Source organism: Drosophila yakuba, chromosome 2R (genome assembly GCF_016746365.2).
Source record: "Drosophila yakuba strain Tai18E2 chromosome 2R, Prin_Dyak_Tai18E2_2.1, whole genome shotgun sequence".
NCBI lineage: Eukaryota > Metazoa > Arthropoda > Insecta > Diptera > Drosophilidae > Drosophila > Drosophila yakuba.
The window spans coordinates 4,738,046-4,764,696 of NC_052528.2; the positions used below are offsets into that span (position 1 = coordinate 4,738,046).

The 26,651-nt window shown below is 46.3% G+C and overlaps 2 protein-coding genes across 3 annotated transcripts in view; one reads left to right on the forward strand and one right to left on the reverse strand.

Moving 5' to 3' along the window:
- The window catches only part of LOC6529336 (Krueppel-like factor luna), a 126,659-nt gene that overhangs the window by 29,776 nt on the left and 70,232 nt on the right, over positions 1-26,651 (forward strand). The window lies entirely within an intron of this gene.
- On the reverse strand, positions 1,463-2,075 carry LOC26534618. The gene has a single exon (XM_015197343.3). The coding sequence runs from the start codon at positions 1,724-1,726 to the stop codon at positions 1,592-1,594; it is 135 nt and encodes a 44-aa protein (XP_015052829.1). The 5' UTR covers positions 1,727-2,075; the 3' UTR covers positions 1,463-1,591.

A 26,651-nucleotide genomic window follows, 5' to 3' on the forward strand; every position in this document is an offset into this window, starting at 1 on the left:
CCACGGGCTGTCGTCCGATTGTCACAGATGTCAGTTGACCGGCACAAATTACACTGGTGGCAATTAAATTAGGCAAGCAATTAGGCCAACCGGCGAATGTCGAACGGAATGCCGAAAAAAAGGGTTGCACATCGGGAATATCGATGAGCTCAAATTAATCAAAGGCGAAAGTAATCATTGAGTCGACATGCCCAAATGGAATGTCAGCCGAAAGGGGGCGTGGCACATTCTGGCCGCGTTAATTGCGCGCCGTGTTCTTCGTCTACCACTTTCACACTTTCAGTTATCCGCGCTTTCTTTGTCCTTAGTTTCGTCTGTTGCGCCTCTTTACAATTTCATTTGTAATTTATCATTGTTTGCCCTCGCTCGGGGTTCCTTTCCACTTACCACTCGAAAAAGGGTTCACCCCATCAGATTCACTTTGCTTTAGCATTTAAATATTTTATTGAGTGCCTCAAATTGTTAATTGTTTTTTGATGGGTCGCGGGAGAGGGCGCGGGTTAAAAGGATCTCCCTCGAGCCAAATCGATCCTAATTAGGGATTGTGCGTGGCCATATCCATATCCTTCCTCCGTTCTCGTACTGCTGCTGCTGACGGAGTTGGAAAACCCTTTTGCGAGTTGTCAATTGGGCTAATTTGGGCCTTCGCTTTATGCATGCCTGATGCGCTCCTTCGTGGCACCCACTCTTCTCCTTTCTCGTCTCGTCCTTTCTCGTCCACAAAACATCAAAGAGCAGCTGCTGCTGGCCGCCAGACAGGTGAGAATCAAAATGGAACTTGATCAAAGGACAACACGCAGGCAGCTAACTTTGCCACCGAAAGGTGCGCAGCATTCGAAGAATTCGTAATGAAGCCACGATGACGTTTTAACTTTGGCTGACTGAAGGGTGAAAGAAGTGAAACCCGAGCGGAGCAATATGTTTGGGGTTTTGCCGCGCTGACAGCTTTTAATAAAAGTTGCTCCCCTTTTTTTGGATTTTCATTTTGATTTTCCAGACACAAGCGCCGCTACTTGAGGCCCGCGCTTGTGTGTGTTTTGCTGCCTTTTGGGGCCTCGGGGGTTGGGGGGTTTGGTGGTTTGGTGGCTTGGGGGTTGGGGAGGCAACCCTTTTTACGGCTGCCTAGCCACCAAGTTTTGACCTTCTTCATGTGACATATTTTTAAGTAAGTTGTCAAATTATTTTCACTGTTCTGCACAGCAGGCCAAATGAAATTATGTTTTGCCCTTGCGGTTTTTTCCGCATTCCTACGCTTTGTTTGCGCGGGAAATGGGAAAAGTCAAATGCTGATGAGGACAAAGGCTAATAACGAAAACCCGAAAACCTTTCTGTAATCGAATACCCAAAAAAAAAAGAGGAGAAACGAGCAAAGAAGTGACGAAGCGAAACAGAAAGACAATCCACCCTCCGTGAAATTCGAGTCCTGTGAAGGAAAAGATCAAACTAAAACTGCAGTCACCAGTTACCATTTGATCGCACTGAATCGGCTTTTTATAGTTCTTTGTTTACACTTATCTCTGTGAATTGGGAAAATTTAAGAAAACGGCAACTAATTACGACCTTTTCCCTTGTCTCATTGCAGGTAATTCCCTCACACCATAATCTCCACCAGAATGATGCACAACTTGAGGAAAACGGCCAGGGTGAAGATTACCAGAACCAGGGTCCTGCTGGGCCTTTCGAATTCCTCATCTTGATTGCTACACTCCTGAGTATCCCACGACATTTTCCAGGTTTTTAGGGGGCTTTCCAATGATTTTCGGCTTCGATTTCAGTTTCTGAGTTGTGCGTCAGAGAGATTTTCACCACTCAAAGTGTGAAATGCGTTGCCAAATACAAATGCCAAGCGGCGTCAGCAGTGAAAGCCGGCAAACAAAAGATCCATTTGAATGCACATTTGCGCCAGCTGCATTTTCAAACGCCCCAGGCCGACACTGAAAATTTTCACACATCCTCTCGACGAGCGGTGGACTCGTGGTCCAGACCACCAATTATGGGCCCGCTGCCCAGTACGCAAATTATAACCTCCAAACAGCCGACAGAAGACAGCCAACAGGTAACAGCCAACAGCCAGTCGGCGGCATTGAATACCTGTAAGCTTCTGTTTGGTCATTGGCCGACATCGGAAAAGGGTGAACCAGCTACAAATCCGTGGCAAGCGCGGCTCCAGAGACGCTTGAACAGCGGTTTCTGTTGGTTTTTCTCGCTCTGTGCGAGTGGCTCACCTGAGCCGATCGGAGCCACGTTGAGCTCGACTTGGCCCAAACCGCGTCAAGCCCCCTTCTGTTCGTTTTAGCCTCGTTGCTTGCTTAGTCTTTTTCGTGTTGATGTTAAGTGTTTTTCTTTCGGTTTTGTGTGTTGTGTGTTGTGTCGTGTTGCCTCAATTTGTGTTTGGCTAATGAAAATACCTCCGCGAAACAGACAAGCAAGCAGCAACCAGCAAACGAATTACGATTTACGATATTCGGGCCAGGCATTTTCACTTGCCGCGACGACCGCCGAACATTCCCCAGCAAATGACTTCATTGTGCCGGACTCGCACTCGCAGTATAGTAGTTGCCTATACAGCGATAAATTCGCAAGACCGCAAGACAATGGGCGCCCAGAGCTGAGATCTCCGCCACTGAATCCCACTGCCTGTCTGTGGGTCTGTAGAGTCTGTTGCCGGGTCTACAACTGCCACGACTACTGCCACCACTACGACGCTGGAGATGATGATGGTGATGCGTTCGTAATGGAATTCAATGCATTTAATGTGCATTTTCGCATTTACATAATCGATGGAGGGCAGGCACAGTGGCTCAGTAGTATAAAAAAGTATAAGCTCGCACGCAAATTAAGCAGCTAGGGCAAGTAGTACAAGTATAGTAGTACGAGTATAGTGGTCCGCAATCCAAAGTCCCTGACCATGCCAACTCAATTTGCCAGCCATCTTACTGCGAATTTGCATTCCGCCCGGCTCGTTCCCGTTGTTTATGCGCTTAGATTGTGTCTGTGTGTCTGTGCAGGTCTTGATTTAAGATACTTGCTTAATGTGTAATTTAGTGCATTTAGATAAGTTGCATAGTGAATTTTTGATGTGTGTGCTCTGTGGCTTCGCTCCACACATCAGCAGCCAACGCATCAGCAAAGGGAATTTAATGCATTGTCTTGCATTTTGCATTCTCTGTCTGCCTGCTGCTGCTGCTGCTGGAACTGGTGCTGTTGCTGGTGCTGGTGCTGATAATGCTTTTGTTTATTTAACGGCGCTAAGTGCATTGGTTGCATTTGCATAAATCGCTCGGTGGCTGGCGAGGTGGATTCATCGCCATCGCAAGCTGGAGGGAGCACAGAGTAGGAGGGTGCAGAAGTGGTGCAGGAGTGGGTTGAGTGCAACCCGACGCATTAAACAATTTGTGGCATTTAACAGTCGTTATAATATTGAAAAAAGAGCTCGCAGTTAACCCATTGCGAGGGCTGTAAGCTGAAGCTGCAAAGTTCTACTTGGCGCCCGAACAGGGACTTTAAAAAGTTAAGCATTTTTAAAGCATTAATTTCTTCTTTTTTTCGCTATACTTATAATTATGGCTTTAAGCAGAAAGAACGCTAATCTTTGCTTCTAAATTTCATGTTTTCCCTACTATTTTTATTTGTCTGCGTTTCTGCAATAGTTTTGGCCATTCATGGGTTAAATGGACGCTATCGATGGCCTGTTTCAGCAACAAGGGTATCAGTGTTTTAATGCGTTTGCCGCGCTGCATGTGTGAGCGTTAATCACAAAAGCCAATATGCAGCTGAAAGCCGTTTGTTAATGCGTTATGCATTGCCACACTCTCTGCCCCACCAGCAACGTCCATCCCTCCGCGTTCGTGGCTTTTTCCACCGCTGCTCACCCATTGTCATGGCATTAAATCCCGCAGAAAATTCCTTTCTGGCCGGCCAGGCTGTGATAAATTACACAACGGCACAGGCGATCGCCGGCGACTCGCATTTAATAAATAAAAATTCCATTATGGACACACTCAATGCCGGCCTCAAGCTCCATCAAACAACAAAGAAACGCTTGCTGTCCGTGTTGTGTGTAATAAATGACGTTGCACCTCCCGGTGCCGAGTTGCTGTCTTTTGGGGCTCCAAAACTCCGTTTCGCCAACGTTCCAGGGACAAGCTTGTCAATAGCCAAAACATTTTCACATAAATACACGGGCAGTATTGGCGCCATTGACAAACGCCCACAAACTCCCGCTCGCAGCTTGGTGTTGCATCATCGAACTGCAGCGGGCATGCAACAATTGAGGCTGTGCAACCTCAAAAAAATCAAAAAAAAAATCCTGTTTTTGTTAGCCTTCTGTTGGTATTGCTGCCGTATTGCCGTGCTGCTGCCGCCGCAACATGCTGTAATTAACCCGTTTGTCATGCAAATAAATCAAAAGTAACATCCCTCATACCCGCCGGCAGCCCGGAAAATGGCAAATGGAAAATGGAAAATGGTGTTAAATGCGATTTCGACTGCATTTTGAGTGCATTTTACGTGTTCCGTGTTTTACGAGAGCAATGAGTCCGTCCGCTGGCAGGCAAAAATCTCATTTGCAACCACTTGATGGCGGAATGTGAGATTTTCGCTTTTTGAAAGATTCCACGAACGATTTTCCGCGCTGCGGTTGGCAAGCAACCAACAATTCGCACACTCCCTAGAACCTAGAAGCCGAAAAAGAGGCAAGAATTAATTGCAACAAAATGCGTTAAATGCCGGCTGCATTCATCAAGTGATGGCCTTTCATTTATTTATTTATTTCTCGGCGAAACGTGCTGGCAAGCCTTCTTCTCGATCCGTGCGCACAAAATCCGTCCGGCGATCGAGTGCAATTTAATGCCTCAATTTTCACCAACGATTTCGGCGGCTGCGAATGCTACGTGCGTTCCCCAAAATAGCCGTGTAAGTTGCATGGTGTGTGTTTTTCTTGTACTTTGTATTCGACTTGTTTTTGTTTTAGTTTCAGTGGCTGTTTTTGTTTACGTTTTCGGTTGCTCGCTTGTTTTTGTATTGTTGATTGTTGTAGCTTCGTATTTTTGGCTTCCTTCGTGCTTTCTGGCCCAAAGACAAGTTCCGCCTGCGCCAATTTTGGCCTAAATGGCAATGAACTTGAACGCCGTCGCGTGGAAGTTTGTTGGCGCCCTGCGATTTGATTTTGGTTTTGGTTTTCGTTTTCGTGACGGCTGTTTTCTTTTCCTGTCGCTTTTATTTCTTCTTGTGTTTATCTTTGTCGTTTAGCGTTCAGTTTTGGTCACGCGATGCCGTCAGGCGTATCAATTAGACCAAAAAATGTGTTATTAAAGCTGCGATTGAGTGACGTGGAAGGGCCAAGTGGCTTCTTTGTCTGTCTTCTAGATGGAGGAAAATGTATTTAAATTGCCACGAAATGGGTCAAAACTGAAGGCCTATTTTCGAGGCAATCAAACCATAGAACATGTCCCACAATTTACAACGCACACAACATGGCAACATAACTACTCCCATGTAACTCAACGTTCTCACCTGATAAAAGTGACGAAGACATTTTCGTCATGCTGACAGAAGAGGCAACAAAAACTTGGCGAAATGTTTGCAAAAATAAAAATGGAAAAGAGTTTATGTATGGAGGTGGGCGGCAGGGGAATTGGGGGGGGCGTGACAGCATGAAGTGTAGCGTAATAAAATGCACACAATTTACGCAATTTACGTAAAGCTAAAAAACATCACAGGCAAACAAGGACAATAACAGGCGATGGCGAAGGGGGGGGGGGGGGGCATAAGTAATGGGGGGAGGGCTGCTCCTGGGGCGAGTAAAAGGACGAAGGACGAAGAGCACAGGCACTTAGCGCAGCTCACACACACAGGCACACACACACGCTTGTAGTGATGATGGCGGCACTAAATACAGTTGTTGTTGTTGTGCCGCTGCTGCTGTTGTCGCTGTTGTTGCTGCTGTTGCGTTCGCTCAATTCCTTTGCCGCAGCAGCTCCTTGCTGTTCAAACAGTTTTCCACGCGTTTTTCGCACTTTAACAGCCGCCATTTTGTTGGCACTCGTTGTTGTTGCATTTGCCGGCTTTACGCTGTCATTTTCATGGCTGTTGTTGTTGTTGCTGATGCCGTTTTTGCCGCTTTTCCCGCTGAAATGTTTCTTTTCTCTATTTGCCAGCGCAAGTGTTGTTTTGTTTCATTTTTGGAGCCGTCGTTTTTATAGTCCTTTGGTGGTTCTTTTTCTACATTTTCTTTTTAGCCAGCATGTTTCGAAATTCAATTTTCGTCAAGTTGGCAACAGGCACACGAAGACAGCCAGTTGACGTGGGTGGGCCAGGAGTGGCTGCTGCTGTTGCTGCCTCCTCCACTTGTGACAAGAGCAACATTTGTCTATGTCGAGCTGCGACGACATGCAATAACTTTAACTGATTTTTCACACACACACACACACACACGATCACACACATTGGCACACACACGAGTGAGGACGAGGCCTGCAGAGTATTTATAATTCTATTTATGTTTCAATATAGGGAGTCCTGCCAGAGCCTGTGAAACTGGCCGGCCACACACGACGTAGCACAGCCACTCGAAAAAGTTCACCCGTCAGGGGCTTAATGATAAAGTGAAAGTTTTTTCAGTTGCTACGCTTTCGGGCTCAGGCGGCCTTGCTTTTCTTGCCATCTTGTTGCACATTGGCTTTGCATGCGACACAGTTGTGAAGGAGGCGCAGGACCAAAGGAGCAGGAAGGACGCAGGAAGAAGGGCTCGGCTTTTGGACGGCTGGGTGTTTGGTTGGCTCGTTGGCTGGTTGGCTCGTTGGCTCGTTGGCTGGCTGGTCTGGCATGAAATCAAGTTGACTTTTCATTAACAGCTCAACAATGCCTTGGGTTTTCGGTTTGCTTTGGCTTGGCTTGGCAAGCCAAGTTAAGTTGTTTTTACTGCCTGTCATAGCGGTACTTAAAAAGCACACCCTCGCACACATGCTCACATGCTAACATGCGGGCTCCGACAAAAGTTGTCCCGCATTAAGCCGCACATCCTCGACATTTAGTTGCCCCATTCCCCCTCCTCCCCATCACTGCCACAACGGCAATTAATGCGATTTGTTCAGCGCTTGCCATGTTAACTACTTGAAAGAAAACACACTTTTCGTTGGCAAGAAAAGAACAAGCAGGCACTTTTTCAGATGTGGGCTATGAGTCCTTCGCTTACCCAAGGGAAGAGTCCGGAACATTTATTATTATAATAATAAATTGCTGCAAATGATGATTGACATTGAATACGTGTGTGTGGCAGAGTGTTGCTGTTATTTTGTAATTTTGCGATGTTCATCAGCAATAAAAGTGACAGAAAATTGCGCATACGCAACGTTGCACGTTAACACAGCGGCGATTAAAAGGCGTTCAGCCCGCTTTTACGACCTCCAACACAACCGCCCCCAATGTCACGCGAGATGATCTGAGCTGCTCTGGTGCCTAGCAAAAATCCCCATTTGACGTGACCGGGAAACTAAACGGGGGAGCGGGAAGGACAGGACAAGTTGTAGGGAAAGAAAACCGAGCCTTAGGCCACTTGATTAAATGAATATTCTGGCGTTGTGGCTGCGTGACTTCCTCTGGCCGCCGAGTGCCAAGTGCCACCCATTCCTTAATGCGGCTGAGCTGCGTCAATTTCTGGATGCATTTCAAATGAGGTAAGCTCTGCCCGAAGGCGGCACAGAAAATAAGAAAGTCTCATAAATGTTTGAGAGACCCAGGTCCTTTGGTCCTTCGGCCTTCCATTCGGTCTTTCAATATTTAATGCCAGTCGCTGAAAGTATGCATTTATTTTGGCCCTCTTTTTTAGCTCGCTCGAAAGCACTTTCGCTTTTAATTAACTGAAGCTAAGCAAGCAAACTTGGCCGAAACTGGGCGTCCAATATTCAGACTCCCTTTATTCCAGCGAAAAGTAATTGCCTCAATCGATTTCGAAGTTGCAGCAGCGGCAGAATCTATGAAATAGTTTACATACTTTGTGTAGTAAAGCTTAACTAACGTTTGACCAGCTTATTTATGTAGTTGTCAAGCACTTTCGATTTTAATTAATTGATATTAGGCCAGCTGACTGTGTTTACCAAATACCGGGCGATAGTGCGGCAAAGTTTGCACTCGGTCGCATGATAAGATATTGTTTAGAAACTTTGGCTAGCGATAAGAACTTGGATTCAATTAAGGTAAGTTGGTCAATGCCTTGGCTGGTGGGGAAGCGGGGGATGAGGGCTTGTGGCGTGGAAACTGTGCCACATGGAAAATGGAGCGTGCGGAGTTGGCGTTACTTCCACTTCCACTTCCATACCCACTTCCACTTCCAGAGGATTTAGTGGGTGGCCGGCGGGCGGACTCTTGCTTCGCTTTGTTGTCAGCGACGTCAAGTTGCCACTGCGCCGCCATCGTGACAGGTGCCATGTTGCACTGTGTGTTGTGTAGTCTAGTGTAGTGCCACGCCCCAAATATGTCGTAGAGCATTAGGCCGCGAGTACGCCACTTAAACGGACTCGCTCAGCTCGCGCAATTCTTTGCAGCTTCCCGAGGCTTTTCCTACCTACCACCCAATGGCCCTACACCAGGTTTTGCTTTTCCTTCGCTTTTCCCCCGATGCGTGTCAGTCGGTCCATGTGGCAGTTTGTCAGTTGCTCGGTCTGTTCACTCACTTGATTTCTATTGCACTTGACAATTTCGTTGGCTTGTTCCACGGCGGCGTTCTCCTTGTGCCGACATGATTTTGACACATAAACGACAAAGTGTTTAATATCTGCTGGAATTATGTCACTTGAGCAGTTGAGGAGCGACGCGGCGCACTACCACTTGTTCTCGGACCAAATTGATTACATTTTAATTTGCGTTGTAGTGAAAGCGCCTGGGAAATTAGGCGAAAGTGCATGCTTCAGTTGTGTCGCCCATTACGTTAAATTCGCTGCTCTGAAGGTAAGGAAAACTCTGCACAGCACAGCACAGCACAGCACAGCGCAGCACACAGCTCAGCAAGGGAAGTGAAGTGAACTTCCCACACACAGCACTCACAGAAGGGAGCCAGCCCAGTTATAAGGTTTTCTTTCTGTTTATTTTCGGCCCCAGTTCCCAGTTCCCCATCATCATCGTTGCTGTTTATGTGCCGTCATTATCGCCAGATTAACTGCCTTTCCGATGGCTTGTCTGTGTTTCTGTGAGTCTGTGTCGCTTTTTCTGCCTGCTTGTCGTTGCCCGATTTCGAGGTGCCCTGTTCCCATTCCCCATTCCCCATCCTGCCATCCCAGCCATCCTTTTGGCAGGTCTCGCGTTGGCGTCGTGCATCCTGCACATCCTGCCCACGCGTGCCGCACATGCAACATCGCAACATCGCAACCTGGAAACATGGCAACATGGCAACATGGCAACAGGGCAACTGCAACGGCAACAATGCAGCTTCCCCTTTGTTGCCGACGTGTCGCCTGGCCAAATTATGCTGCAGTTAAAATTTAAAGTTGAGTGGCGCAAATGACATTTAATTGAATTAAAAATAGCAACAGCAAAAGCAACAGCGCGTATATGGAGCGATTGTTCGTGTTGCAATGCCAGGCGGCGAAAGGCAGTGGGTCTTGCAGGGGGGCATGGGGGCATGCCCATATTGGGTGGCACTGCCTCACTAAAAGCTCATCGGAATGCAGCAAATTGAGCAATTTAATGGCAAACGAACAATGAATTTAATCAGCTTTTGATGGCAGCAGTAGTAGGGTCGCCTGAAACCTTAGTCATTTGCACTCAAATCCTAAAATCCAGTCTAATTCCTAAGAACTAACCAATTTGAATAATAAAACGTCTTGGCATGAACTATTCAAGTATCGAGTGCATATTCAAATACTGTTATTTGCCTTTTTAATTGCACATTCACATTCGCCATCTCCCTTTCTGACTTCAATTAAAAATCGATAACAATTATTGTGCATGTACGAAATGTTTGCTTTTAAATATGGCCACAGCACATAGCTTAGCTCCATGCCACCGTGCAGTACAACTGCCTGCACTTGACACATCTGAATAGTAGAAACGTGGGTTTCCCCCCCTTCGAAAGGTCCCTTGTTGCGGGCGATAATGAATTTGACGTCAATCTTTATTTGGCGGCGGGTGTCATTTAAGATATCAACGATATCGGAGCGGGGAAGGTGGAAGTGGGAGTACAGTGATACAGAAATATGTACAGGGTACAGGGTGTACTCCATGTTTGTGGGGGGTTCCTGCCGCTGTCAGCAGCGGAAATAGCTCAAATCGAAACACAAAAGGAGCTGCAGAAAACAACAACGCAGACAAAAGTGGAATTACTGATTGGCAAGAGCCAAATGCCGCCAATGGCAATGGCAATGGCAATGAAATGTGAAAAGGCCGAAAGAGCAAAAGCTACGCAAACAACAATTCTCATACAAGTTTAATTTAATGATGCGCCGGGGTGCACGGCGTGGGGGGAGCCCCCAGAAGGGGGGAGGGGGTCAGTGCAGAGGTGTTGGAACATCTGTGTGGGCGTCGTTGTTGGGGTTTTGTCCATGCCAACATGCAACAACATCAGCAGCAGCAGCAGCAACATCAGCAACAGACAGACAGACGGCCGTTAGACATGTTGTATAAATAAATAATTGCGCATTGATGAGCAAAGCGTAGCGTCCGCAAATGGACAAAGCAGATACAGATACAGATATGCTGCCAGAGGAAAGGGGAACCAAACTCAGATGCAGATACAGATACACGGACACAGAGTGCCTGTTGAGCCAGAGACACGCACTTCCGCATTACTCAAATGAATCTGCCAATTCAGATGTCAATTTGTGTAAAACACAAGTCACCATCAGACTGTGCTCACACTCAAGGAGCTCTTTCTCTATCTATCCATCTATCTATCTATCTATCTATCCATCTATCTATCTTTCTATCTAAATGTGTATCTGCGCTTGCATGGCAACATGCGGGGGCCATCAAGGTCACTTGATGGCAATTGCATCTTGTCGAGGGGGCGGCCGCAGGTCAACGATCTCAAATTGAAAGACTGCTCATTTTACGCCCTCAGAGGCCCGACTCAAAAGCAGCTTAATGATGCCCAATATGGTCGGCCTTCCTGCGCTCCATAAATATGGCCAAAAAGCATTCGCGACCGGGGCGGAACTGTGTTGACGTTTTGCCAATTTCGTCCCGCGCTTTGCCATGGATTCTCTCCCCCCCCCCTGACCACGTTCTTGGCCATTTCGTACCCATGTCACTGGGGGTCTGGATAGTAAGAACTCCGCGTCCTCGTCCTCATCCGCTGCCCGTTTTGCATTCGACAGTTGCAAAGGTCTTGCCCGGTTTCCTGCTTTTCCAGCTTTGCCTGCTTTTGCTGCTTTTGCAGCACGTGTGGCAGAAAGTCGCCGGTTCAGTTTGACCATCATCCTCGTGCTCTGCCTTCTATCTTCTGCCAACCTAACAACCTAGCAAAGCACCAACTCTATTTCTGGCTATCTGCCGTCTGTGTGCCCCTTTTTATGGCCGTAACTTGGCTGTCAGCTCTCGAGCTCTTTGCATCTATTTGCAACTGCACGGGCCAGAGCCACTGATTTGCTTTGGGATTACGATTTTGTCTATCACCTAATGGGGTCGTTTCGCTTGGCACCATCGGCGGACCCACAAACTTGGACAAAGAGTTCTCTGTCGTCTGCCAGTGTCTGCCGGTGTCTGCTTTAAGTACTATACTGGATGTTAAACTCAGGTCAACTGCATAGTTTTGCTTATGGAATGTGGATGTGGACTTAGGGTTTTCCAGTTGACCTGCTCTTTCTCTCTGCCGAGTTGCTTTGCCGGATTACTGTTGGCCAGCCCGGTTGATAATTAAACGGAAATTGATGCAGGAAATCGGGCAGAGATACCTCATTATGATGGACGGCCCTGTGGATTAAGTCCCGGTCGCATTCTCAGCCCCTTCTTCGGTAATCCATTTTATATTGCATGTCTCGGAAACCACATTATGCCCTATGTCGCATCTCATCGCATCTCACTCTGTGTCTCAGACTCACATCAATAAAGGCAACATTGTTTGCCTGTCACATGCTCTTCTCGTGGTTTCCTTTGCCGTGTTCTTTTCTAACCGAAGGGTATATTAGCTTATCGTTGGAGTTACAAGCTCAGGATTAAGTTTGTAAGTGCTCTTTTGATCTAAAAGAATATTACCAAGGATATTTCTAAAGTGCACATTCACCAGTTATGTATTCCCACATACTTGCCACAATTAAGTACAAGAATCAAGGGCTCTGCCGATTGGGATTATGTTACTCCCTTTAAGTTCCTCTCAGATCCTTGATGCCGTAGCCAAGGATATGCCCTATTCGCCATGCTCGTATTACAAACGGAGCCCTCTTAATATCGTTTATCGTTTTTTTCTTTCAATTTTGCCCTCCACTTGCCGCACACAAACTCGCACGCATAAGCTCGAAATGACATTTTAACTGGTGCGTATAAACTTGAGCATTTTATGCATATTATCCTTTATTGTATGCGGCCAGGACCAGGCAGGCAGGCAGGCAGGCAAATCCGTAGCCCCGCCTGCGGCCTAATGCGCATTTCCCCGCCCACACTCTCTGCCCCTCGGATTCTGATAAGGATGGGGCCTGCGAGACATCTGGGACAACGACACGCCCTGGCAGCGCTTTAACAAAGTCAAAAATCGTATTTATTATATTGCATTGACAACTCATGTGTCATGGATGTGTGTGTGGTGGCAAAGGGATAAGGAGTGTATATACTTACTGGGGATACTGGGGATACTGGGGAGATCGAGCTCACTGTCTCAGCCGCAACCTCATCCTCATCGCAGTCCCCAGTCGAGTCCCCTGCCCACTTACTTGCCTGATTCAGGTTCTGTTTGCGTCTCTGGATAACTTTAAGTTTATGCCGGGTGTACGGAGGCTGGGTCTGATTCTTTTCTCTCCTCCTCCTCTCTGACCCCCCCCAGCAGTGTAGGTGGGATTCCCGCTTCGAGGAAAAACTTTGCCGCCAATGCCGGGGTTTATCACTCTTCGATGTTTGTTGCCGCTGCCGCTGCTGCCTCTACTGCCGCTGCTGTCGCTCATTTGTTATGCGACAGTGATAAATGTCATGCAAAAGTTTCGGCAGCTGTCAAAAGGCATGTTTTTGGTCTTTTTCATTTTCCTGGCTGGGCCTCCTCGTATCCTGGTTCCTTTTGGGCGCAGTCCTTTGTCTCTGGCTGCTCGCATTTTTCTTTTGAATCGCTTTTGCCTGTTGACAGAGCTACAAAAGGCGACCCATGCGAGGGTTGATTAAGCTCTTCCACATGTCGCACGAGTGGGTGCACTTGAAAAAATTCGCGAGAATGAGAATTTTAAGAGAAGATTTGTTTCACTTAAGAACTTCTTCGCGGAATGCGTTTCAGAAAGCAAATAAACTTCTTGCCTGAAGAATTCACGTTGCAGAGCAGATGAACTTTCATAATTTCTTAGGGAATAATATTTTTTGTTGCGTGTCTTGGCAGATTAAGCCGCCTTGGATTAGAGCATAATCCTTTGAGTTTCCACATAAGTTATAGCAGCCAAGTGCGCGACAAACGCAATTTCGGAACTCGCCGGGAAATTAGCTTTTACCCCATCCAGCTGCAACTTCGGCACTCACACTGCCACTACCATTGCCACTGCCATCCTCTAATTTTACGCATATTAGTTTCGTGCGAGGAGCAGGAACGCAAGAGGAATCCAGTTCCTTTAAGGATTGCGAACAGTTCCTTTGAAAAATTAGCACCATTTGCATAGACGCCCCCTGTCGACCGGCATTTCCCCAGCCGTGGATGTTCAGTGATTTTGATGATGATTTTTCTTTCGGAATTTTCCTTTTTCTCTTCTGCTCAGCATTTTCCTCGTGGCCATGCCATGCGTGTGCTTTTTCCGTTTTCTGAGGGCGAGGAGAACTTGATTTTCCTCAATTTATTGGAACTGCGTGCGTGTGTGTGTATGAGTGAATTATATGAATAAAAATTTATTCAGCCATAAAGGCGCGAAAATGTTTTACCCAACTCGAAGCATCTCCTTCTCCTTCCCTTACTCAAAAAAAAAAAACATGGAAAAAAAAAGAAAAAAACGAATACTTGTCTTTATGACTGCTCGCTCCATAACAGTTATTCCGGGCAACGATGTGATTTATTTGTGTTCTTTATGTTCCAATATTGTTGCTGATGTCTTCCACCCCGCGCCTGATTTATCCGAATTGATTATTTGCTTGTTCTCGCACTCGCACTCACACTCGAGTCTCTTTTGGGCATAAAAATTCAATTTGCCAGAATTTCGGTTTAAAGTGCTCTGAGTGGGGCCATATCGGGAAGAGCTGCTCCAAACATTCCGAGTCTCAATCGAGAAACTGTTGCAAAACTAGCCGAGGAACTTCAAATCAACTGGATGCTAATGCTGCTGTTGCTGCTTCTGCGGCCGCCACGTTTTCCCACTTGACCAGAATTATGTAGAGAGCCATTTAAAAGGGTTTTCGTATGGGGCTCTCGGGGTGGCCATAAACGTATTTCACAGAACTTTATTGTTATGCTGATGAGTCCACAGGCCAGAGAGATAGAGAGACAGAGAGAGAGTTGGCCCGAAACAAGTTTTAGCCAGAGTTCTTGGCCAGCTTAATTCGAAAGCCAAGACGCCGGCAGATGTTGCTCCTTTCCTTGCCTTTCCCTGGTTACTTTCTTAATTAATTCGGTGTTGGCTGGGGGCTTTGTCTCCTGCTGAGCATCACTTCAATTAAGCCACTTCACTCTGCTCTTCTGCTCTTCGGGCCTTTCTAGCCAGTTTCATTCCCAGCCATCCCCCTTCTGAATCCTGCATCTTCCTGGCGAGGTGTTGCACGTGCGATGTGTGCCTCCTGCAACGTGCAACATGCAACATGCAGCATGCGGCAGGCAGCAGGCAGCCGGCAGAGTGCAGTGTGCCGTGTGTGTGGGTTGCCCTTTTCTGTGGCGGCCTCTACAAGTGTCAGTGGCTGATTATGATGAAGCATCTTGTCATAAATAAACACGACAGTCTCCCTTCCCTGGAGTTGATTAACCCCTTTTGTAATCCACCTCGGCATCAGGCTTCATCCTGGCTGCCTTTCATCCGATCCTCCACTCACAGTCACGGACTGAATCGTTGCTTCATGTGGCTTTCGCGTGTGGCTGCCTGGGTCCTGGGAGTCGAGGGTTTTTGGCCCAGGCGGCTTCTTTTCAGCCAGCACTTGCGGTTTTTAATTATTTCAAGCTGGTTCGCCCCATGTCAACTGTACTTCGGTTGTCGTAGTTGCTGTCGCTTGGATTCATTTAATTAAGCTGTGCTGTGCTGAGCTGTGCCTTCAATTTGTTTCTATTAAACAAAACAAAGCCAGCCTCGCTTTTGGGCAAACGCACTTTCCGTTTATGACTCTCGGTGTCAGTCGGTCAGTTGAACTGAATGCCGAGTGCCGAGTGCTGAGTGCTGAATTTCCAGAACTCAAACTGGCCCATTCATTATCTCATTTCCGCCTGAATAAGCAAAAACTTTGTACTACAGATACTAAATATAAACACACTCGACGCACACACACACACTAAACGCACCATCGAACCCACACACACGCACGTAGTGTACACACAGAGACAGTTGAAAATTTAATAATAATGAAAATTGCAAGCGACAGTGAGAAATTCAATTAGGTTTAGCTCCGCCAAACACTTGCCGGCGCGAAAGAGAGGGGGCTACGCGGCGCGAAAGAGAGGGAGTGAGTGTATGTCATGGCATAATTTAATTTGTACGCTTGCTCATCCATTCAAGTCGGCAAGCATTCATTCAGCCATTCATTGCGCTCATTGTATCAAACCAAACGTATAAAAATACGCCACCCAAACGAATCGGAAAACAAGTTGGTGTCGTATGGGTATTGGCTATATGTATGTATGTACGAGTGTGTGAGAGATATGTTTGGGTATATAGATGGCAACAGGATACTTTGTTTTCAATGAAGTGAGTTCCCAGAATAACATGAATAATTTACTCCCACCGCCCAGCAGGCTGGTGTGTTTGATCATAACAAATCGACTTGCGCCAAAGGACATGAAGTGAATTAAAGACGCAAGGCAAGGCAACCCTTGTGTAAACGGTCGAAAAACCACTAAGCTTTTTCTTCCAACTGACCGAACGTCCAGAAGCCTGAGAAACCAATAGCAATTTATTAATAATGCCGGGCGGTCTGGTTGCTGTTGCTGCTATTGTTGCTGTTGCTGCAGCCAGTCCGAGTAATTATACTCAAGTGGAATTAAAGAAATTGCCAGCAATTATTATTTGTCATTAGTGGGATGCGATGAAGCTGCACGATTTTCAATTTGACCAGGGACTCCGCCAAATGAATGGCCCTTCGGCGCGAGCATCAAAAAATGCACGAGAAACAATTAATTTGTAGAGGAATTAATGAAGGGACCGAATCCGCAGAGGGATAAACCAGAGCACGACTCCCCCCCCTATCCCCAATCCTCCATCCCCCATCCCCCATCCCCCATCCCCCATCACCAATCCCCATCCCGAAACCCAACATCGCGAGCAATGTTGATTGCAGTCGGCGATTATTAACATTGAGCAGTGGGCTTGGGCCTGCCAGTGCCCCATCAATATGCAAGACCCACTGCGTGCCATGTGCAACAGAAACAGCAACAACAGCAGCAACAACAATGGCAACAACTGCAACAGCGGCAGCAACCACTACAAATTGACACTTGAGTGAAGACGACGATGGACCGATGGCAATGGCGATGGCGATGGGAATGGCGAGCCAAGGAGACGGCGTCAAATCGATTTGCGAAACAACAAAACATGGCGCGATAAGCGCGGCAATGAGACAAGAACGTAACTTGATGATGATGCCAGGCGGCGACATCCAGCGGCATCAGCAGCAGCAGCAACAGCAGCAACACAATGGCAACCGCAATGTTGCTGCTGTAGATGTTGCAAGCAAAAGCAGCAGCAGCAGCAGCAAAAGCAGCAGATGCCGGCACTGGCAACCGATTTGTGTTTGCCTTTGATAATACTGCCCCTTGATGATGTTGTTGCAACTGTTGTTGTTGTTGCTTTTGCTGTTGCTGTTGCTGCTGCTGCTGCTACTGCTCTTGTTGCCACTGCCGTCGCGGCAACTGTACTGTGAAATGCGCTTACGCAATATACAGAGACAGCAGTCGCCTTTCTCTGTCGCCTGGCTCGCAGGGAAAATACTTTGTGCAAATCGAATTACCAAGTTATAACATCCACTTGGCCAGAAGGGTAGAACAAAAGCAGCACAAGCGGAGTGAAGTGGCTGGGAGATGCAATGGCTATCCGATTGCCAACCCCTCGCCGGCTCTTGACCCGCCTGTCAACAGTTGTGTTTCTGCTGCTTTTTATGGCTGCTCCAGTTAACCGGAGTCCACCGAGTTGCCTCGCTCGCCAGTGCCAGCAGTGCTATTAAATTTCGCAGGGGCTGCGAAGTGGGTATGTCGAATCCCCACCGATATGCTCGTTATGCGTTACAGGATTTGACAGTTGCTTAATTTTTCTATTCCACTGCATTCTCTCGCATGTTTCCGCATTTGCGATTGGCCCTCGGGGGCGGCGAATTGCTTCCTCCTTGGACTCATCATTACGAGCATCCTCGTCCTCATCCGCTTGGCTTTTGGCTCTTGGCCACGTGTTGACTGTCTGTTTGGAGCCGAAATAAAAACTCTGTCTCCCATTCAGCTACATCTACAGCTACAGCTACAGATACAGATTCAGATACATGGCTGGTGTGGCCTGCAGCTGGCTTTCTCGATTGCCTTTCGTTTGAGCGCTTGGCCGGGCTATTTGCTTAGAAAGTGCTTCAGCTCCTTTGGCCGCAAAACTGCAAACTGAAAACTGAAAACTGCAAACTGCAAATTGCATTTGCCGCGCACATTTAGCTGTCAATGCCAGGAGCTTGAGTGAAGCTATTAGTTTTTCCAGTGCTGCTGCGCTTTGCCTTTTCCGTTTTCCATTTGCCATTTTCAGTCCTCCAGTGCCCTTTTTTAGCCCACCGCCCAGTGGGTCCCATCGATAAGGTCCATGGACCATAGACTATCGACTATAGACTACAGTCATCTGCTGCGGGGCGGCTGCAATTTGTTTGAACTGCACTCGCACTTCCACTCGCACTCGCAGTTCTTCGGGTGTTGTTTGCCCTGCTGCATCAGCATCATTATCAGCCCAAGATGCCGGCTACACCGCAGATACCAGCAATGCAGTTCATCAATATGTCGCACCGCCCACCGCCCACGGCCACACAATCCGCACCACCCACTGCCCACCGCCCACCACCCACTGTCTTCAGCCCCAAGCCACCGCGTGGCTCTCTTGAGTACATAATCAAAAGCTATGCGAGCTGAGCGCTAAGAGCTTGGTGTTTGCTCTGTTAGAGCTAGATGCACTGCTAGAAATCAGGGTAAGGTTCGTTTACAAAGTACAAGATGTACAATAATAGTCACATTGTGATTTTGATGTCAATACTTTAAGAAATTTTTTAAGTTTCAAGACTGAAGCAACTTAATAGATTTGAGACAATCAACTGCTGTTTTAATGGCAAACTAAATATCTGGACTTTGGCTTCATAATCGTACCTTCTTGCAGTGCCTTTTGGCCTTGAAAGCGGCGGTTCTCTCCTGCCACGCAACTTGCCAATGCAACTTGACTCAGCTCGGTTCAATTTGGTTCAGTCGGGTTTGGTTTTCAATACGTTTCATTTCGAATTAAGTTATTTCCAAGTTGAATGCAATTTGCTGTCCCTTCTCACTTTGGCACTTCGCCCAGCACTTAAGGCCAGGCCAGAACCGAGCCAGTCCTGGCCAGGAACGGCAACGGCAAGAGGATGTGGTGGTTGATCAGCCCGAAAGGTTGCTGCGTCATCATCGGCATCATCCGCATCATCGGCGTGGCATCCGCAGTCACGACCCGAACTTAATCATCAATGCAGGTTGGTTAGCTAAAAACTCCGAGCAGAGTGAGTGTCGAGTGCGCTGCACTTTTGGCCACCGCCATCGCCATCCCAGCCACATTCCATTTGCATTTGACAAGCGGGAAACTCTTCCCCAGATGTGGGGAAGATGTAGGGAATAGACAAAAAACTGCAGATCCAACCCTCGCCACTTTAAATAATGATTTGTTCCGGCAACTTCTAGCCAGCGTTCTCATCCCAGTTTCATTTCTTGCTCTCGTTACAGGTAATTAGAGATGCCAGTCAGCCAGGGAGTTAGACATTTGCAGCTTTGGCACGCTCCGCTGGCACTTATTCCGGCAGTGGGCGTGGCCCTAATTAACAAATTGTCTGCCATTAATTAGTAAGTAATAAAAAAGGCAGCGAGTCAGTCGAACGCGGAATGCGGAATGCGGAATGCAGCTGCAAAATGTGCTAATTTGGCAGTCAACTCCGAGCGGGAAGATCAAGCGCGTGTGAAAAGCCAATGGAAATAAATGCCAGCCACTCAGATTTAGTTTCCACCTTAAGGGAAAATGGCAATAAATATTTATTGGATTATTCCACATTTATAATCTGATAAGCTCTCTACATATGTAGCTTTATCCCCTCAACTCAGCTTGCATATATTTCAAAGCCATTTAAGCTTATTAAGTTGTAAGAACAAACTGTTTCAAGAGCTCAACTTCCAGCTGCCCGAACTTTCCAACATACGTTTGCTATTCTAAGCATCAACATTCCAGCGTTGATAGAGCTGTTCAGGCTTATCTGGTTATAAGTTATAGTACTATCTTTTTGTTATACCCATCTAGCTCATCTAGTTGCTAATGGCGCTTACAATTATCCCGCACACATGCACAAAAAACGCAATTAATTAAAAATAATAAGTGCTCCGAGCGGAGAGCAACAAAAGCGAGAGTTTAAGTACTTGAAAACGGCCCTCGGGCCAAGATGCCCAGCACCAAAGCACCATAGCACTTTATATAGTAGTGTATATATGTGGCATTAAAAGGGAGTTGCAACCTCAATGAGTTGCTGGTCAGTTGAGGCAGCCAGAGAGCTCTCCACTCCTTTCAATTGGCTCCGAATTGTTTCGTTCTTGCTGCTGCTGTTGCTTCTGCTGCAGCGGCTTTGTTTGCTAATTTCTCGAGCAACTTTGTTGAGTATTGGCCAGCGGCATTCTCTCATCTGCACAGCTGCCGCTTCTTCGTGGCTTTTCCATTTTCCACCCCCTACAACACCCCTACACCATCCTACTGGGCGAAAGCATTTGCCGCTCGCCACTGCTGCTATTTTCTAATAAAAGTTGTCAATTAATTTACTGCGGCCAGCAGTAGCAATTCCTTTGCAACTGTTTCCGTCCAGGGGAAGCGCAGGGGCGCTGAATGCAGCATTGGAAAAATATTTATGAACCGATCATCCAGGCGACGTTCCATTGTGCTGACCTCCCTCCTTCCCTCCCTCGTACCTAAGGCCCCTCTTCCACGTTACGCTCACTGAACAATGGGTAGCGCGTTTGCGTTTGAGGTGAGTCTGGGTTTGAGGCTGGGGCAATGTTTTTAATCAAAAACCGCAGTCCATAACTCGGAGGCGCAGCAGCAGCAGCAACTGTGGCAGCAGCAGCAACTGTGGCAGCAACAGCAGCAGTTGCAGCACAAAGAGTGCGCCTTAGAAAGATGGCAGAACGCAAATGGTGCTAAAACAATGCAAAAAGGGGAACCGCAAACCAGCAGAACGCAAAGGCAGCAGTCCACTGAGGATAAAACCACAACGTCAGTACCGTATTTTCATATTCAAACATCGGGCTAAAAGTAATTTTTTACACAGCATGGCAGAGAAATTTGCAAGGCATCGCCTTCTGTGAGAAAAGCGAAAAAGGTTACGGCGTTTCTTATCAGAAATTTCTTGGAAATTAAGTGTCTCAAAAAAGTCTCTATACTAAAATAACATAGAAACAAAATCTAGATAAGAATTATTTACATTCCGAAAGTGTACTATGACATATAGCACAAATTGCTGATTTTAGAAATATGAATTATTTGTCCCAGTGTAAAAGTGGAGTGGGTAGACGGCGTCCACACCCCCTCCCCTGATCACATCACAGCCCCTGCCCGCTACTCTACCCCCTTATCCCTGTTATGGTCGAGAGCACAGCGACAAAATGTGTGTGCGAGTGTCTGGTTAACATGGGAATCAATCTTTGAACAGAGCTATATTAAATTTCGAACATTTCCGCAATTTCACAGGCAGTGAACCAAGAATAGGCCAGCCAGAGGGGAAGGAAGCGGGGATGTCCGGAGTCTCGGCTTAAAGGGAAACACTTCTGATGATATTTCTTTGACAGCACTCACAAGTATTTAATTTGATGCTTATTGACCTGTTCGCACTGAGACTTGGCTACATTTCTACGGATTTGTTTGCCGAGTGCTGAGTTTGTGTTTAATTAACTTGAATTGACGTTCGCCACTTGAGGCACTCGCTCGGGCCATTATCCAGGCAAGTCAATTAATCATCCTGCGAAACATATTGCAATTGCATTGAATTGAAAACGCAGCAAATTAAAAGCCAGTGGGAGCCTGCTGTTAGTTTCGCATAAATTACGCATACGCGGCGTGGACAAGTGCGGCAAATCTCTCGCTGGCGAATTTAAAATGCAAATAAATTCATTAAATGCAATCGCCAGATAAAAATGCAAAAGTGTAAGAGTGCAAGTGGAAGGAGGGGCAGTGGATGGGCTTTTGTTTAACATGCAGGCGCAGTGGTTGTTGCTGCGTTTTGTTGTTGCATTTATCTACCATTTGGTATTGTGCTAGTTAATAAATCTTCATGTAACACACAAAAAGCCGAAAAGGGGAGCACAACGCGTTGTGTCTGCTATTTTATCTAACTTTCATTAGAACAACAATAATAGCAACCGCAGCGACAATAGCAACACAACTGTGGCATTCAGTTCTCGCCGTTCGTTGAACTTTGCCGGCAAACTGCAGTGGCAAAAGCAAGAGAAAAGCAATAGCAGCGAGCAAAAGCACCGAGCAAAAGCAGCAAGCAAAAGCAGAAAGCAAAAGCAAACAATGAGCGCATGTGCGAGCTATTTTATTTTATTTTTCTTATTCGTGCTTCTTTTTTTATTTTTACTTTTTTGTTGTCGTTTTTCTTCATCTGTGTTATTGCTTGTTGTAAATGCCATTAAATGCTTGCTCGCGTCTTCGGATCGCGCGTCTCTTTCTAGAGAGAGATGGGCACTGTTTCATTCATAAACCCGTTGACATGCATTTACACTGCGATTTAATGAGACATCGACGTTAGACAAAAGCCGCGCTCGCAGTAAACAAGCCGAAATTGAATTCGAAATCGAATTTGCCATTTGCTATTTTCTGTTTGCCATTTGGTATTTGGTATTTGGGTTTCTAGTTTAGCTCGGCATCTGTGTCTTTGTCTCTGCACTTAACGTGTTTTCTGCTTATGCAATGTGGGGAAAACTAGTTTTTGTTCGTTTCCATGATAACTAAATGATTTTCGCTTTCGGTCTCTTTCCTTGTTTGGCATTTTTATAGCTAAAAATAAACAACATAATTGCATATTTACTGCCACGCTCGTTCGGACGCTTTTGTGATTTGTTTTTCCCGCTCTTTTTTCGTTTTTTCGTTATTGCGAGCGAAAGTCACAATTTCAGCTTCAGTGTTGTCTTCGCCTCTGCTGTTTTGCCATTTGCATACGAAAAACACACAATTTTCGTCGTGCATTTTTGCTTCAGCGCAGCGGATGCAGGCACATTCCGCAGAGCTGAGCTATGTTATGCCATTTTATTGGCCGGCCAGCGCATCTGGGCTAATAGAAAGTCGCCCGGCTTTTAGAAAGTACCCTTGGTCATTCTGTGCTGCTCGAGTTTCCGCGGCTTTTCACACGCCCGCAGCGAGGAAGAGGAAAATCCAGTTTCCCAGCTTCGGGTATCATATATCAAAGAAGTGAGAGGGACAATGGCGAGTCCAAAAATAGAACAAATTGTCGGCGAGCGCCAAAGTTGAATGGTTTTGTAAATAGGTGCTAAACTAAATTGAAGCTTGTAGGATAATTGAAAATGCAATTTATTCATGGAATATATTCTTTATAAAATCTGATTTTTAGTCAGAGCATGAACATAACAAATAGCATTATCTTGGCAGATTTTTAATATCAAATATTTCCAATCGAAAATCTGGAAATGTTCCATTTTATTTGGCTGTCTTTAATCTCCGCAGATGCCACATCTTAGATATCCAAAGACCAACCCTGACAGATGTTGGCAAGTAAATCCGTTTTGTTTGCCCGCTTTTTTGGTCTTGTCATGCTCTCATATGTATATGGCCAAATCTGTTTCGATTTGGGGAGACAGCCAACAAAGAACAGAAGGACTGAAGAACAGAAATCGCTCGAGTGTCGGCCATTAAGCATACGCAGCGTGTGCGTCTTGCCAATTAACTTGGCCGCACTCGCATCGGACCATTGAGTCATCAGATGGGTGAATCCGAAAACGGGAATAAAAGCCACATGACCACATGGGCACTATGCCACATTGCGGAAGACCCGGAGTGTGGTTGCCCCGAAAAGGGGCGCATTCCAGTGGGCAGAGGACAGGGGCTGGGGCAGGGGGCGTGGCATGTCGCGGTGCAAACGGCGAGACACGCGTCTCAGATGTTTTATGCTCATTGCACAGGTAAATGGCTGAAACGCGGCTACAGCGCGAGCGAGTCCAACTCCGGAGTGGACTGCAGTGGTCCATTGTTTGTGTCCACTTGTACGAGTATGTACATGTTGCAGTGTGTTGTGCCACATTTCGCGAAAGCGGCAGAAACGGCAACGTTAACAGCTACGGCAACGGGAACGGCAACAGCAACAATGGGCCACAAATATTTGCCAACGTGACCGTGAACTGGCATAATGTGGCACGCGATGCTCATGCCGCGACACGTGCCGTTGGACTCTGTGCACTCACTCCTTTCACTTTGAAGCCCAGCTGCTGCAACCACCCCGGCGTGGCAACTTCACTTTTCGTGCAGATTTGTACAAGGATTTACACGCATTTTCGCACCATTTGTCAGCCAACTCCAGTTGCTGCAATAAAATCAGCAATTAATATTTGAGTGAGTTCACGTACTTTTCCAAATGGCCCTTGGCCTGGGCAATTTGCCTGCAATATTTATGATGAAAGCCTTTCAATTTTCATAAACCAACTTCTAGTCGTCGAGGCCCAAAGATCAACTGAGATTTACGCAGTTGGCCTGCAAAATTTATGAGCTCAGCTGAGGTTCCTCCGGTCCTCGGCAAACCCAAACCCAAACCCAAACCCAAATCCAAACCCAAACCCATACACTTTTGGCTCTGCCATGATGGCTATGTTACTTTTATCTGACCAGAAATTAACTTTTCGGTCTTAGGCCCGGCTGAGTCTTGTTTTGCCATAAATTTGGCCGCTGAATGTGCTAATAACCGAGCTGGCTCTTTGTTTTTGGCCGAGGTAAGGGGCGAAACGAAGACAAAACGGCCACGGGTTTGCAGAGGAAGTGGAAACCGTTGAAGTTTGTCCGCTAAGCTACGGACATGGGAAAATTTCTGTTTCCCTGCCTCATCACTTGTGTTACTGGCATAATTGGCATTTTCATTATCGAGCAATGTAACCATTTTTCACACGTTTAAGCCCACTTTAAATGCATCTATTTATATGCATGACAATTCGCTTTGTTGTTTGTTATTGTAGCTGATTTCATTTCGAATTCTACAAATCGCAAAAAAAATTCATAAAATATGAATACCCTGGAATACGTGATTGGTTAAAGGTATGATAGGACTGTTTAACGCAGGCTTTGCAGCTTAATTTGAAAATGTTTAGAGTCGCACATGCTTTGCATACTTATGCACTCATAGTATTTTAACCTTATTAAAGTTTTATTAAATTGCCATAAATAAAAAGAAAAAAATAACAAGCAATGGGTATTTGACATTTGTAATCCCCGGCATTTCAGGCAATTTGCACTCGCTTTTATATATTTTTTTACGGTTAAGTGTTTCGACTCAATTTATTCATATTCGCTGCGGTTGCTTTTGCTGTTTGTTCATTATGGGTATTACTAACCAGTTCGGAATGCCAAGAGTAGGGGAGCGAAATTATAATTTGTTTCGTAGTTTGAATAAACATTCCTGCTATTGGTATGGCTTATTGTTCTGCCCGTGTGTTTGCTTTAATGTGGGCGTGCCGGTTTCTTGTTTTTGTTTCTTTTTTGTTATTTTGTTTAACCAGCCGGCTCACAAAGCCAATCCTCTCTCGTTCTGGCCAAGTAGTGTTCTGTAAGCCATTGGTAGTTTGTTGTTGGCTCGAATGTCGAAGCTACGTGCCAAGTATGTGTCATGTTCTTAATGGAGAGCCCGATTTCTACGACTGACTGACTGGCTGGCTAGCTGACTAACTGCAGTCAAGATCTAGCTGGTGTACAATTTATTATGGAATTAACCTTCAACTTTCAAATGCAGCTGCATTAGCTCTATGCCGAACATAAACAACAAACAGCGAACAGCCGAAAACGTGCATTTAATAGACCTTGAATCGCTGGCAGCCGAGCGAAATACCAACTGTGAGAAAAACACATTGTTGTCTTTGCAGTTCATTGACACAATTTTCATGTTTTGTGTATCTTGAAATATTATCGAACGAGAGAGACGGACCCACAACAGTTTTTGCCCACAAAATTCACAATATACATAACATACTATAGGTGCATATAGCATATAGGCGGCGTGTGTGTCCAATCTCTTTCACATATTACACAATTTTTTCGATTGTTTATGGAGGCGCCAGGAGGAGCTGAGAGAAGAACCGGGCAGACGCAAACCTGGCCATGATTTATGGCATTTTACGGAGTACTTCAGCATTTTCACAGTCCATTTGGCTAATTGCCGGCCGCTTCGCCCGCCGGCTCGTATGCAAACGAATTTTTATAAAAGCCTCGGCTTCTGAGAACTTTTTGTTATAATAGTTTTTTGGGAGGTATATGATTGCGAGTATAGTAAAACACAATAGCACTTGAGTTGATCCACTGCAGTGCTGTGCTTGTGCTACCCATTGTAATACCATTTCGAATCGAATGATCAGCTTGACATGCCGAGAAATCCCTCAAAATGAAATAAAACAGACGAAAAGCGAGTGGCCATGAAAACTCCCCAGCAGACGAGACATGCTATCATAGAGACAGAGATAGAGTCTGGTTTTTCTACTTTTGTATTTCGTATTTTCTGTTTTGTGCTGTGTTGTTTTGGCCCTACTACTGCTACTCCCTGGAATTTTAATTATGAGCCAAGACTGGAAAAGCTCGGCCCTGGCAACATCTCCATGACATTTATGATTGCCGCCAGTCGGCACACAACTACGTCCACCTGTGCTCCACCTGTGCTCCACCTGTGCTCCACCGGCACTGGAAACAATGGACCAGGGGATTAGCGGCTACGGAGGAGCAGGAAGAGGCGGAGGAGCTGCCGAGTTGGGGAGTAGTTAATTAATATGACATGGCATGAAATCAAAAGCATGGGGGCAAAAATTGCCAAGTACTTAATGATGATGTTGTACTCCTTAGCCGGCCCCCTAATTAGCCAATTAAACCTGGCTTCCCCTACGAGCAGCTACGAGCAGCCAAGAGCACATTTCT